Source organism: Pristis pectinata, chromosome 19, assembly GCF_009764475.1.
Source record: "Pristis pectinata isolate sPriPec2 chromosome 19, sPriPec2.1.pri, whole genome shotgun sequence".
Classification (NCBI taxonomy): domain Eukaryota; kingdom Metazoa; phylum Chordata; class Chondrichthyes; order Rhinopristiformes; family Pristidae; genus Pristis; species Pristis pectinata.
In genome coordinates, this window is record NC_067423.1 from 40261141 (window position 1) to 40275468 (window position 14328).

The 14328-nt window shown below is 47.4% G+C and overlaps 1 protein-coding gene across 2 annotated transcripts in view; it reads right to left on the bottom strand.

The window, feature by feature from the left end:
* itpr2 (inositol 1,4,5-trisphosphate receptor, type 2) overlaps positions 1-14328 on the bottom strand; it is a 286274-nt gene that overhangs the window by 84032 nt on the left and 187914 nt on the right. For both annotated transcript variants that reach the window (XM_052034332.1, XM_052034331.1), the window contains exon 38: positions 4385-4520. In XM_052034332.1, the coding sequence (XP_051890292.1) occupies positions 4385-4520 (136 nt within the window). The remainder of the gene's footprint in view (positions 1-4384; positions 4521-14328) is intronic.

Consider the following 14328-nt stretch of genomic DNA (forward strand, 5'->3'; position numbering starts at 1 on the left):
AGGCAGTGCGTTCCACGCACCAACCACTCTCTGTGTAAAAAACTTACCCCTGACATCCCCCTTATATCTTCCTCCAATCACCTTAAAATTAAGTCCCCTCGTGTTAGCCATTGTCGCCCTGGGAAAAAGTCTCTGACTGTTGACTCAATCTATGCCTCTTATCATCTTGTGCACCTCTATCAAGTCACCTCTCATCCTCCTTCTCTCCAAAGAGAAAAGCCCCAGCTCACTCAACCTATCCTCATAAGACATGCTCTCCAATCCAGGCAGCATCCTGGTAAATCTCCTCTGCACCCTCTCTAAAGCTTCCACATCCTTCCTATAATGAGGCGACCAGAACTGAACGCAATACTCCAAGTGTGGTCTGACCAGAGTTCTATCGAGCTGCAACATCACCTCGCGGCTCTTGAACTCAATACTCCGACTAATGAAGGCCAACACTCCATACGCCTTCTTAACAACTCTATCGACCTGTGTGGCAACCTTGAGGGATCTATGTACATGGACCCAAAATCCCTCTGTTCCTCCAAACAATTTGTCCATGTTGAAAAAAAAATTATTTTTTAAGAAAGAAAACCTGGGAAAAGACTGACAAAGACTTACAAATGGAACCACCGAATGTGGAGACAGGTGTGAGTTGGATGGCTTATGCAGTGATGTCGGACAGCAGTGGATGACATAGGTGTGTCATATATCACAAGCGTCCAGCTAACCAGCTACAACTGGGATCCAGCTTCAAGACCCAGTTCATCATTCACTTCTGAGCCCACCTCACCTATCAGTTCCCTTCCCCGATATTGAACGCACAGTTTAGAATAACGCACCATTGTGCATGTGAACATGTATGACTGGTAATGAACTGTCCAGTAGTGTGTGGATGGGGACACAAAGCTGAAAGCTGGAGCAACACACAAGGTGCTGGGGGAGCTCAGCAGGTCAGGCAGCATCTGTGGAGGGAAGTGGACAGTCGACGTTTCTGGTCCAGATGAAGGGTCTTGACCCGAAACGTCAACCATTCACTTCCTTCCACAGATGCTGCCTGACCCACTGAGTTCCTCCAGTTTTTTCAGCGTGTGGATGAGGCAGCTCCAATCTTATTGACTAGGCCATTCAAACGCTGATTCTGAATAACAGGTTGAGGCTTCAGTGAGCAGACAGAGGGTCTTCTGAAAGTCATCCAAGTATAATCTCAATTTACACACTGGTCATTGGGCAATGCCTGATTAACGTCTGCCCTTAAGCATGCCATGTCGCACACCTCATGAGCAGAACGAGAGCCACTTTGAGATGGACAAGGACACTTCTGAAAAGTTAGTCCCCATCAACATTTCCACCCCAGCTCCATCGCTGATGCTATACATGCACCTCGATGTGATTCGGTTCCATTATAAAAGGGAGAAGTGCATAGATTGTGTATGGCCCTCCACACCGATACACTGTGTATGGCCCTCCACACCGATACACTGTGTATGGCCCCTCCACACCGATACACTGTGTATGGCCCTCCACACCAATACACTGTGTATGGCCCCTCCACACCGATACACTGTGTATGGCCCTCCACACCGATACACTGTGTATGGCCCTCCACATCGATACACTGTGTATGGCCCCTCCACACCGATACATTGTGTATGGCCCCTCCACACCGATACATTGTGTGTGGCCCTCCACACCGATACATTGTGTATAGCCCTCCACACCGATACGTTGTGTATGGCCCTCCACACCAATACGTTGTGTATGGCCCTCCACACCGATACATTGTGTATGGCCCCTCCACACCGATACATTGTGTATGGCCCTCCACACCGATACACTGTGTATGGCCCTCCACACCGATACACTGTGTATGGCCCTCCACACCGATACATTGTAGTAGGGCTGCATTCATCAGCTCACTATAAATGTTTCACCCACATAACTCTCCTACATCTCAGCCTTCTTATTAATCTGAATATCAGTTTAGTGTTTGCTCTTTGGTATGATGGTAAGACCATGGGGGGCAATTGCAGAGTGACAGGTAAATGCTGAGCCAGCTTGCAGCTGGCAAAGCCCCATATTTAGATGTCAGGCTATAATTGTAACCCTCCGCCAACACTGGCACTGCACGACACCATCAAAACCTCCTCTGGCATTGGATGAAATACACTCACGGGGGCTTTTAGGTCCACAAGAGGACTTCCATCTTAACTCAACTGATGATACAATGGACTCTCTGAGCTGCACAGGAAGTCTCCGGTGTGAAATGAATCTTTAACTTTCCTATCCAGAGGTCAGAATCATAGAAAGAGTCACAGAGCTACACAGCAGAAAAATACCCTTCAGCCCAACTTGTCTGTACTGACCTTGATGTCAATCCTAGCCCGTATCCCTCTAAACCTTTTCTAGAGTGATGTTGCTGATTTGGCTCACAGGAAACAAGGAATCCCTTATTAATCCTTTCCGTCGCGATGTGGCCTCTTCTACATCAGCAGGACCAAACATAGACTTAGCAACCATTCTGCGGAGTGCCCACGGTCTGTCCACAACAGTCATCTCGAGTCCTCCACTGCCACAGTGAGGCCAAACACACACTGGAAGGACAACGTATCACTTTGCACTTGGGTAGCCTACAGTCCCATGTTATCACATTAATGAGGTCTCCAGGGACAGATGTCATAATTAAACCCTCTCTTAGATGACACCTGAAGCAAATGTGTCACCCTTGGACAGCCTTGACCTCCACTCTGCCACGGACCCTCCTCTCTGCCTCTTCCCCTCTCTGCAACTTAAAACATGTTCGCTTCGTGGCACTGAACTGTTTTCAGGTAACCCTCTCCCACCAGAGAAACAAAGGACTGCAGATGCTGGAATCTAGATGAAAAACACGACAATGCTGGAGGAACTCAGCAGGCCAGGCAGCATCCGTGGAGAAAAGCAGGCGGGTCAACGTTTCGGGTCAGGACCCTTCTTCAGGACTGAAGATAGGAAAAGGGGAGGCCCAATATATAGGGGGGGAAAAGCAGAGCAGTGATAGGTGGACAGATGAGGGGGAGCGGGGTGGGCACAGGGTGGTAATGGGTAGATGCAGGTAAGAGACAGTGATAGGCAGGTGCAGGGGAGGAGGGGAGAGCAGATCCACCGGGGGATGGGTCACAGGTAAGGAGGGAAAAAGGGGGGTACAAAAAAGAGAGGGCTAGGAAATGGAAGAAAAGAAGATGCCTGGTTGGGGGGGGGGGGGGGGGGGGGGGGGGTTGAGGGGATTACTTGAAGTGGGAGAATTCAATGTGGGTCCTGACCCGAAACGTTGACCGCCTGCTTTTCTCCACGGATGCTGCCTGGCCTGCTGAGTTCCTCCAGCATCATCGTGTTTTTCATCCCCTCCCACCAGCCCAGACAGGGTCTCTCTCTCTCCCTTTTTATCACCTTCCATCCCTTCCCCCCCCCCCCCCCATTACCATTACCCTCCCCCGCCTGGTTCCATCACCCACCTATTTATAGAACATAGAACAGTACAGCACGATACAGGCCCTTCAGCCCACAATGTTGTGCCAACCTTTAAACCTCGCCGAATACTGTCTATCCCTTCCTCCCACATATCCTTCTATTTTAAGTTCCTCCATATGCTTATCTAGCAATCTCTTGAATTTAATCAACGTACCTGCCTCCACCACCCCAGGCAGCACATTCCATGCCCCAACCACTCTCTGGGTAAAAAGAACTCCCTCTGATATCTCCCTTGAACTTCCCACCCATTACTTTAAAGCCATGCCCCCTTGTATTGAGCATTGGTGCCCTGGGAAAGAGGCGCTGGCTGTCCACTCTATCTATTCCTCTTAATACTTTGTACACCTCTATCATGTCTCCTCTCATCCTCCTTCCCTCCAAAGAGTAAAGCCCTAGCTCCTTGGGTTTCTTCTCCCTTGGTTCACCCTCCCTAAGCCTCCACCCCCACCTGCCTCGTTCCACCAGCACATCATCCCTCCCCTTTCCGGGTCCAGCTATCAGCCTCCACCCTGCCCTCCACAAAACCGGCTCTACCTGCCTCATTTGTTTTCTTGTCTGTCTTCACCTACAACATCCCCCCTTCCCCACCTGACTGTCATACCCCCCACTTTCATCTGGTTCCACCTATTAGCAACCAGCTTCTGTCTCACCCCTCCCTCCTACTTCCATCTCCCCTCCACACTCTCAGCCCTGGGGCGGGGGGCCTGGCCCTGAATCGCCGACCACCCCTATGCCTCAGGTGCTGCCTGACCCGCTGAGTTCTTCCAGCAGTTTTTTTTTCACTCCAGATTCCAGCGTCTGCCAGAATCTTGTGTCTCAATCCTTTCAGTCATTTGTCCCTCGCCCACTCTGGCAGCTGAAGCCTACATGACTTAACGATCGCTCACAGATTTACCTCCCAACTGGCCCGCCTTAGAGAAGCTCCCAGCCGTCAGTGGGGCATTAATGCTGCTGCTGTGTCCGTCCCCTTTATAGATGCTACGGAGATTCCCAAAGTAACGGTTCAGGAGAATCTTCCTCAAAACTGTGCCCTTTAAAGAAAAATCAGATTAAAAAGAGCTTGTTAAAGGTATTAGTCAAGAAAACAAACCTTAGAGCTTGACATGTGACATACAGCAGAGGAAGATGCCACAGACTGAAAAAAACAAGTATCCCAATTCCAACAATCATCTGTTAAAATGCTGTAATACTCGTTAAAGTGAAAGCTATCGCATTCCAAAGGACTCCAGAAAAAGACTTCGTAATATCTATTCTCCCGCATTACGGGAAGGATGTGGAGGCTTTGGAGAGGGTGCAGAAGAGGTTTACCAGGATGCTGCCTGGATTAGAGGGCATGTGCTATAAGGAGAGGTTGGACAAACTTGAGTTGTTTTCTCTGGAATGGCGGAAGCTGAGGGGAGACCTGACAGAAGATTATAAAATTATGAGAGGCATTGATAGAGTAGACAGCCGGTATCTTTTTCCCAAGGTTGAAATGTCTAATACTAGATGGCATCCAGTAAGGTGAGAGGGGGAAAGTTCAAAGGAGATGTGTGGGGTAAGTTTTTTACACAGAGAGCGGTGGGTGCCTGGAATGTGCTGCCAGGGGTGGTGGTGGAGGCAGAAACAATAGGGGTGTTTGAGAGGCTCTAGGATAGGCAGAGGATGGAGGGATATGAGATAAGATGTCTTTATTAGTCACATGTACATCAAAACACACAGTGAAATGCATCTTTTGTGTAGAGTGTTCTGGGGGCAGCCCGCAAGTGTCACCACACTTCTGGCGCCAACATAGCATTCCCACAACTTCCTAACCCGTACGTCTTTGGAATGTGGGAGGAAACTGGAGCACCCGGAGGAAACCCACGCAGACACAGTGAGAACGTACAAATTCCTTACAGACAGCGGCCGGAATTGAATCCGGGTCGCTGGTGTTGTAATAGTGTTATGCTAACCACTACACTACCGTGCCTGCCCATGTGCAGGCGGAAGGAATTATGTGCCATTAGGTTCATTGGTTCGGTACAACACCGTGGGCCGAAGCGCCTGTTCCTGTGCTGTACTGTTCTATGCTCTATGTTCTAAAAAGAGAGATGCCTCTCTTAGATGGCACCTGAAGCAAGTGTGTCACTGGACGACCTTAACCTCCATTTTATCACAGGCCCTCCCTCTGTCCTCTCCACCCCTCTCCCTTCATTGGTCCTGATGCAGGGTTTCAACCCAGAATGTCGACAATTCCTTTCCCCCTACAGATGCTGCTCGACCCACTGAGTTCCTCCAGCAGATGGTTTGTTGTTGGATGTTCTGTCCTTATAATCCGACCAATGCTTTACAAAGATGTGGGGATCGTCCTTCACGGGACTCCCTGCCCCAGTTGAGGGGTGGATGATAATTGCAAGACCCTGTTGATCACCAGTGGACTGTCCACGAGCTAGATAGAAACTAATTCCTCAGGTCGGGAATCTGGAACAACAGGGGAAGCAGTCTGGGAATGGAATCGAGAAGCACTTTTTCCACATAAAGGGTACTGGAAACCTGGAACTCCTTTGCCAAAATGCTGAGTGTCGCTGGAGCCTCAGAACTGTAACAGACAGGAGGGAAGTGTGTCTGGGATGTGGAGCCAAAGATGGAGAGGTGGAGCTGAGGTAAAGCTCAAATGGTCTATTTTTAAGACATCTTTATCAGTCACATGTACATCGAAACACACAGTGAAATGCACCTTTTGCGTAGAGTGTTCTGAGGGCAGCCTGCAAGTGTCGCCACGCTTCTGGCGCCAACACAGCAAGCCCACAACTTCCTAACCCGTACGTCTTTGGAACGTGGGAGGAAACCGGAGCACCCGGAGGAAACCCACGCAGACACGGAGAGAACGTACAAACTCCTTACAGGCAGTGGCGGGAAATGAACCTGGTTCGCTGGAGCTGTTCCTAAACCTACATTGAGAATTAGCCACCAGACATTCCTGCTGAGACAGAGGGTGTTAGTAGTTGGAAGCCCCTCTGTTGGTATGGGTCAGAGCCAACAGCTCCTGTTTAACATTGTGAAGCCCCCAGTCAGCAACAGGTGAGGGCGTGAACAAGAGAAATAAAGGACTGCAGATGCTGGAATCTGGATGAAAAACACGACGACACTGGAGGAACTCAGCAGGCCAGGCAGCATCCGTGGAGAAAAGCAGGCGGTCAACGTTTCAGGTCAGGACCCTTCTTCAGGACTGAAGATAGGAAAAGGGGAAGCCCAATATATAGGGGGGGAAAAGCAGAGCAGTGGTAGGTGGACAGATGAGGGGAGGCGGGGTGGGCACAGGGTGGTGATGGGTAGATGCAGGTAAGAGATAGTGATAGGCAGGTGCGGGGGAGGAGGGGAGAGCAGATCCACCAGGGGGTGGGTCACAGGTAAGGAGAGAGAGGGAAAAATGAGGCCAGGAAAGGGAAGAAGAGAAGAAGCGTGGTGGTGGGGTGGGGGGGGGGAGTTGTGGGAAAGGGGGGTGGGGATTACCTAAAGTGGGAGAATTCAATGTTCGTGCCGTTAGGCTGCAAGGTTCCAAGACAGAAAATGAGGTGCTGTTCCTCCAGTTTGCGCTTGGAATTCTCCTGGCAGTGGAGGAGGCCGAGGACTGACATATCAGTGACAGTGTGGGAGGGGGAGCTGAAGTGACCGGCAACGGGGAGATGCAGATCGCGGTTACGGACAGAGCGCAGTTGTTCTGCGAAACGGTCACCTCGTCTGCGTTTGGTCTCACCAATGTAGAGGAGGCCACACTCGGAGCACCAAATGCAGTGGATGATATTAAGGGAGGTGCAGGTGAATCTCTGTCTCACCTGAAAGGTGAACAAGTCGTTTCTGAGAGGCATGCTTGAGATGGCAATTCTGTTTTCCAAGCATAGTGATGTGAAGGTGCAAAGCGTCAGTGCTGAACTCAGCCTGGAATCCATGTGCCTCCAAGCCATCAAATCAGCTGGCCGGTTTACTGCAGAGACGGCATTCTCTAATCCGATTTGTCGCTGCAAACAAGGCTGTTCTGATGAAGGGTTGTCGACCTGACACTACGTCTCTCTCTCTCTCTCTCTCTCTCTCTCTCTCTCTCTCCACAAGCCTGAGTATTTCCAACAGTCATGGTGTGTACTTAAGCCGGAACTAACTCATGAGGGATCTTAAAATATGGCAGTGGTCAGATGTTTCCCGGGTTATCAATATTAGAAAACTGCGGCCACACACATGACAATGAATATATTCAATAGCTGTTCCGAAGCTTCACCAAAGACCTGGATCCTCTTTGAACTGCATGGCACACTTCTGCATCAAATACTACAACACAGGCGCACAATTGTAAGAACAGAGGTGAATGAACAGAGGCAGCTGTGCAGAACCACAGATTTTGCAGTATTTTGTGCTGTTGGTCCATTGCACCTTCAATAAGCAAATTGTAAAAATACTATGTGAATTTTAAGTCAATCATGCCACTTATTGGTAACACGTTTGTGGATTAGTGTATATGGCCGGAACAATATCTAACACACTTCCCAGATAGATTCGAGCATTGTTCATCCAATGTATTTGAAAGGTTCCTGTTTTGTCTTGTCTTGTTTCATCTTGTTTTCTGATTTTGACTCCGTTTAAAATAGCCTGCACTTTGTTGCCCAGTAACATATTAATTTCTCATATTTCCTTGTAACATAGGAGGAGGTCGTTCAGTCCATCGAGTCTATGCCAGCTCTGAGCATTCCCATCAGTCACATCCCTGCACTTATTTCCCTGTGACCTATTCACTCTCACAAGCCAATCAACTCCCCCCAATTCTCTTCCACTCACCTACACCAGGAACACTTTAAAGTGGCCCAACTAACCTACCAATGGCCACTCAATCCATTGAGCCCTCAAAAGAGAAAATTTGGATTTCCTGTGACTGAGAACTTTCAAGCATCTTGCACTCAGCACGCTGAAGTGAAACGAGAGAGGTTGAAGCATCTACTCTCACTGCTCAGATAGGACCACACAAAGTGTTCCCACTCTAAACAATCCTGTATAGCAATTTGCTTGCACTAATGTGCATCATGTAGAACTCTCTCTGTGTGAATTAGCAAGCCAAATAGATGTTTACAGTTTCATCAGCAGTCCTGATGAAGGGTCTCGGCCCGAAACATCGACTGTTAATTTCCCTCCATGGATGCTGCCTGACCCGCTGAGTTCCTCCAGCATTTTGTGTGTGTTGCTCCAGCATGTGCAGAATCTCTTGTGCCTCCTTACAGTTTTTTGGGTCGGTTATTGGTTTATTATTGTCACGTGTACCAAGATACAGCGGTTGTGTGCCAACCAAACAGATCTTGCCATACATAAGTACAGTAAGGTAATAAAAATACATCAGAACACAGAATATATTGTTGCAACTACAGAGAAAGTGCAGTGCAGGTAAACAAATAAAGTGCAAGGGCCACGACAAGGTAGATGGGAGCTCAAGAGTTCATCCTTAGCATATGAGAGGTCCGTTCAAGAGTCTGATAACAGTGGGATAGAAACCGTCCTTGAGTCTGGCGGTATGTGGTTTCAAGCATTTGCGTCTTCTACCCGATGGGAGAGGGGAGAAGAGAGAATGGCCGGGTGGGAGAGGTCCTTTGTTCTGTGTTTACTGGAAATCTTTCAAATACATTGGATGATCAATGCTCGAATCTGTCTGGGAAGTGTGTTAGATATTGTTCTGCCCATATACACTAATCCACAAACATGTTACCAACAAGTGGAACAACTGACTTAAAGTTCACATAATATTTTTAGAATTTGCTTATTTAAGGTGCCATGGACCAACAGCACAAAATATTGCAAAATCTGTGGTTCTGCACAGCTGCCTCTGTTCATTCACCTCTGTTCTTATAAGTGGTGCTTTGCTGGTAACTATCGTTTCTACTGACAATCTGATGCATGAAAAATCAATTGAATTCGTTTCAGTGGTATACTATTGGATTCATTTTCCATTCTTCACCAGGAGAACGAGACATTCTTGTTCCACTAAACACATCTCCTGGTATGTGTGCATATTAATTATTTTCTGATAATTCGCCCTTTACTGTGGATGGCTTTAAACACTGATGATATGGGAAGGCCAAAGAACAATTAGTCAAGGTATCAAGGGATATAGGGAAAAGGCCGGGAATTGGGGCTAGATGAGAATAGTTTAGCTCATGGTGAGGCAGCAGAGCAGACTCGATGGGCCGAATGGCCTACTTCTGCTCCTTTGTCTTGTGATCTTGTGAAGAGTTTAACATGGAGAGACAATCAGAAGTTCCACCCTGAATGTGAGGCCTTAGTCAGTGTCCCACTGAATCCCTAAATACCTCCCTCCTTCCCCATTGCATGAGCAGCTCTGTCAAAGTCAAGACATTCCGCTCTTACGGAGACACATGGAAACTCCATCATCCTCAAGTTCTCCTCCAAGTCGCAAACATTCCCGACTCGAAAAGCTCCTTCTTCGTGCTGGAACGCCCTCCCCAACAGCACTGGGAAAGCACCTACACCAGAAGGACTACAGTGCTTCACGAAGCAGGCTCACCATCTCCCTCTCAAGGGCAATACGTGAAGGCCTAGCCCGTGATAGCCAGAAATAACTTCGAGCAGTACTTTTCCAAAGTAATGACACTGGTTGGAATTTCACCATCAAGTGCTTTGACAAGTAGTTAAACCCAAATGCTTCAGTGCTCCTGCCCATTTCAACACAAAGCACATAGGATGATAACAGTTATGTTGTGACACCTCTCTACAGGAGAAGAAGTAATCTCGGGCACGGGTTCAAATTAATCTTTGATTTTAAACCCTTTCCTGATAGCTCCTACCTTTACCTGATCTTCATTATCTTGTCCAGTCCTACAAAACCCACCCTCCTCCTTTCCCCCAACCTCCTGAAGATCTCCTCAATCCATTTGCAGACAAGAGTTACATCATTCCATCATAAGTGGCTGTGTCTTCAGATGCCTAGAACTAAAGTTTCAGCATCCTATCTCTTCCTCCTCTATTAAGAAGTTCCTTAATACCTTCTTGTCAACATGAGACCAGGATTTATTGTCCAACTTATGGGTGTTAGTCAAACAAACTAGTGTCACTGGAATCACATACAGGCCAAACTGGGTGAGGATGGAAGATGTCCTTCCTTAATGACTTATAAAACTCTGGTTAGGCCGCATCTGGAGTATTGCATTCAATTCTAGTCGCCCCATTACAGGAAGGATGTGGAGGCTTTGCAGAGGGCACAGACGAGGTTCATCAGGATGCTGCCTGGATTGGAGGTCACGTGCTATAAGGAGAGGTTGGACACACTTGGTTGTTTTCTCTGGAGCAGCAGAGAGTGAGGGGAGATGTGATAGAGGTTTATAAAACTATGAGAGGCATAGATAGAGCAGACAGCTGGTATCTTTTTCCCAGGGTCAAAATGTCTAATACTAGAGGGCATGTATTTAAGGTGAGAGGGGAAAAGTTCAAAGGAGATGTGTGGGGCAAGTTTTTTTTACACAGAGGGTGGTGGGTGCCTGGAATGTGCTGCCAGGGGTGGTGGTGGAGGCAGATACGATAGAGGTGTTTAAGAGGCTCTTAGATAGGCACATGAATGTGCAGAGAATGGAGGGATATGGACCATCTGCAGGTAGAAGAGATTAATTTAATTAGGCACCATTAGCTTAATGAGTTCAGCACAACATTGTGGGCCAAAGGGCCTGTTCCTGTGCTATGTTCTAAAGACAGTTTAATAGTTTCATGGTCACCATACCAACACTGTTCTTCTTTTAGAGTCAATCAGTTAAGTACATCAAATATTTATGTTCTCTGATTGTTATGACAATCAATGACCCAGAGCTTCGGAGACCAGGACACCAACTTCACCACCATGCTACCAGCCCTGGTCAGCTGGCTCAATGCCAAACGTTGCTTGACTTAGGGAGAGTTTTCACACACATGAATGAAACGGGGCAGCTGGGTTGGTTTATGATTTAACATTTGGATGGAATGAAAAGGAAATGGTTCGGTAGCTCTGGATGTTGGAAGAAATCCCTCAAATGTATTAATAATGCAATCTAAATTTCAGGTGAAATGGCGTCTCTTTTATGATGGGGTAAAAGATTCAAAAGCACTACTTTGAAGAGGAAGGAAGTTTTTCCCCACTGCTCTGATTAGGACTTATCTTCCAACCAATGTCTCCAGACTATATCGTCTTGTTTACCTCACTGCTGTTTGTGGGATCCTGTGATGTACAAATTGGCTATGTCAGTTTCCTCTTTCACAAAGGCAACTGCGTTTCAGAAGTGCCAACCACAAAGCACTCTGAGATGCTTTTGGGATGTGAAAGGTGCTCTATAAATGCAAGTTCTTGCTTTGTCACGTCCTGAAAAACTATTTACAAATTGCAATAGATTTTAACAAGTGGTCACGCGGTGAGTAAATAAACCCAGGGTAAAGACCTGGGAAGGCAAAGTGTCCTGCTGCTAAGGGGAAGCAGCAAAATGAACAGCTTTTGCAGGGGGCTAGCATCTTCATAACGGGCCAAACAGCCTCCTAGCCTTGCATGATTCAATCGCGGCCGGTCAGAGAGTGAACGACTGGCTTTGCAACAAACAGGTACGAAGCAATCATAGTTGCCATCAATTGCCCTCAAAGTGAAAATGATTCCTGACTGAGTGATTAAAATGACCAGCAGTTGGCAGGTGTTCCTCTGACTGGTGTCACACGGATGTGAAGTGGCTGTTCAACAATTTTCACTCAGGAGAAATCATGGAGAAACACTCAAGTGCTCCTTAGCTAATAAATTTGAGTGGGTATGCAGAGCAGTGACAGTTGCTACATTAACACAAGGCATCTGTGTCCTTATATAATTGGAGCCACTGATTACATATGATTATGCAAATTAACAAGCCATAATTTTGGTGCTCTGCTGCCAAGGCATTATGGAGGGAAGGGAATTGCCTTTAGTAAGTAATAAGCCCATCAATTAGCTCTGTGATCTTGCTGGGAGAGCAAAGGCATGACTCGGAGCTTTGCCTTCCTGTGCCACAGTTTGTGTAGGAGGTAGAACAGCAGTGCAGCGGCCAAGTTGTCACCATGGATACATCACAGCGTTCTAGGTGGGCCACGGTGTCAAACACAGTGAGCAAACAACTGTAATGAGCCCAGATATGAACTGACAGCAAAAACCTTCCTCAGAAAATAATACGTCAGCACAAGGATTGAATACACAGAAGAACGGGCAGACTGGAATTTACGTGGCTGTCAGGACAGCCCAGTGTTTCTCCTGGTTGAGAAGCGCAAAGACCATCATTATGTAGAATCAGATACATCATGGCAAGGTCTTGGCCCCAGCACTGCAAAATGTCATCACCTTAAGTGGAGTTGGTTCAAATCACCCTTACCTTCTTTAATCAGCGTTTTATTCAAACAATTAATTATTTAAATAAATTAAATTATTAAAGAATATTTAACTAAATTACCACCATGAAACGACAGCGATCTTCAGACAGGCACTCTGACAGTGCAGCATGTCCAAAGCACTTGGGCTGTGGGTTCAAGTCGCTGGAGTGCAGCTTGAATACGCAATCTTCTAATTCAGAGAGGCAAGTGCTCCCCACTAAAGTGACATAAGCTCACCAATGATGGCCACAGCCCTGGGGAAGGCTATTTCAGATTGTATGCATGTCCACAACAGTTGGGAAGTAGGCCTTTTAGCAAGGCAATACCCTTCAATGAAAGCACAATTATAATGACGAATACCTTCCGAATTATTCACTGCTCAGATGAAATATTGGTTAACCAAATCAAGGTGAAGGTATCAAAGTCCACAGTATATTTAATAAGACCAGGCTTAGAACATAGAACATGGAACACTACAGCACAGTACAGGCCCTTTGGCCCACAATGTTGTGCCGACATTTTATCCTGCTCTAAGATCTATCTAACCCTTCCCTCCCACACAGCCCCCTACTTTTCTATCATTTAGGTGTCTATCAAAGAGTCTCTTAAATGTCCCTAATGCATCTGCCTCAACAACCTCTTATACATGTTGGGCAAAACACCCTGGGCTCACAGGAATAATTAAACCTCTTGACTCAGGAGGTTGCGAAGTCCAGGTGGGGTCTGTTGCCTCTCACCCCACTGACACAGAGCAAGTTACCCACTGCTTTCCGGTAGGTAGACCCAACTATCACCTGGTGTTTGCAGCCCTGGCTTTCAACAAGAAGGTTTAGGATAAGTACATGGATAGGAATGGTGGAGAGCGATGCGGGCAAAACGTGGGCAAATGGGACTGGCTTTGGTGGATGCCTTGGTCGGCACAGACAAGATGGGCCAAAGGGCCTGTTTCCAAGCTGTATTACTAATGGCTCTAAGGTGAGGACTCAGAGCTCTATGGAGATGCCACCTTTGAATGGGCCACTAAAACCTTGGCCTCATTGGTCACCTCTGGCCAATGGCAACAGTCTGACCCTTCTGGAAGAAGAGCTGGGAAGTTAATGCCAGCGTTCATGTCAACAGTCATCCTCAACCAACAGGGCGGGAGTGAAAACCCTCTGTGCATGAGACCCTGCTGTGTTCAGATTGGTTCCGTGATCCCTACTTCCCTCTGAGAGCTCATCTTCACCAGTGCAGGCTTTCTCCCATTTACAAACTTCCACTGTAACTCCACCGACTCTTTCCGGTACATACCCTTGTCTCGTGAACCTTTGCTTCCCCCCATTATGGACAGTGCCTCACTCTTCATTCATGGCAGCCCATGGTACCAAAACACCCACGCTTTTCCCAATCCTAAAATTTTGCTTATCGAATTATTTTCCACGAACGCAACCCTTTTATATTTTAGTCACAGAGGCGAACAGCATAGAAATAGGCCCTACGGCC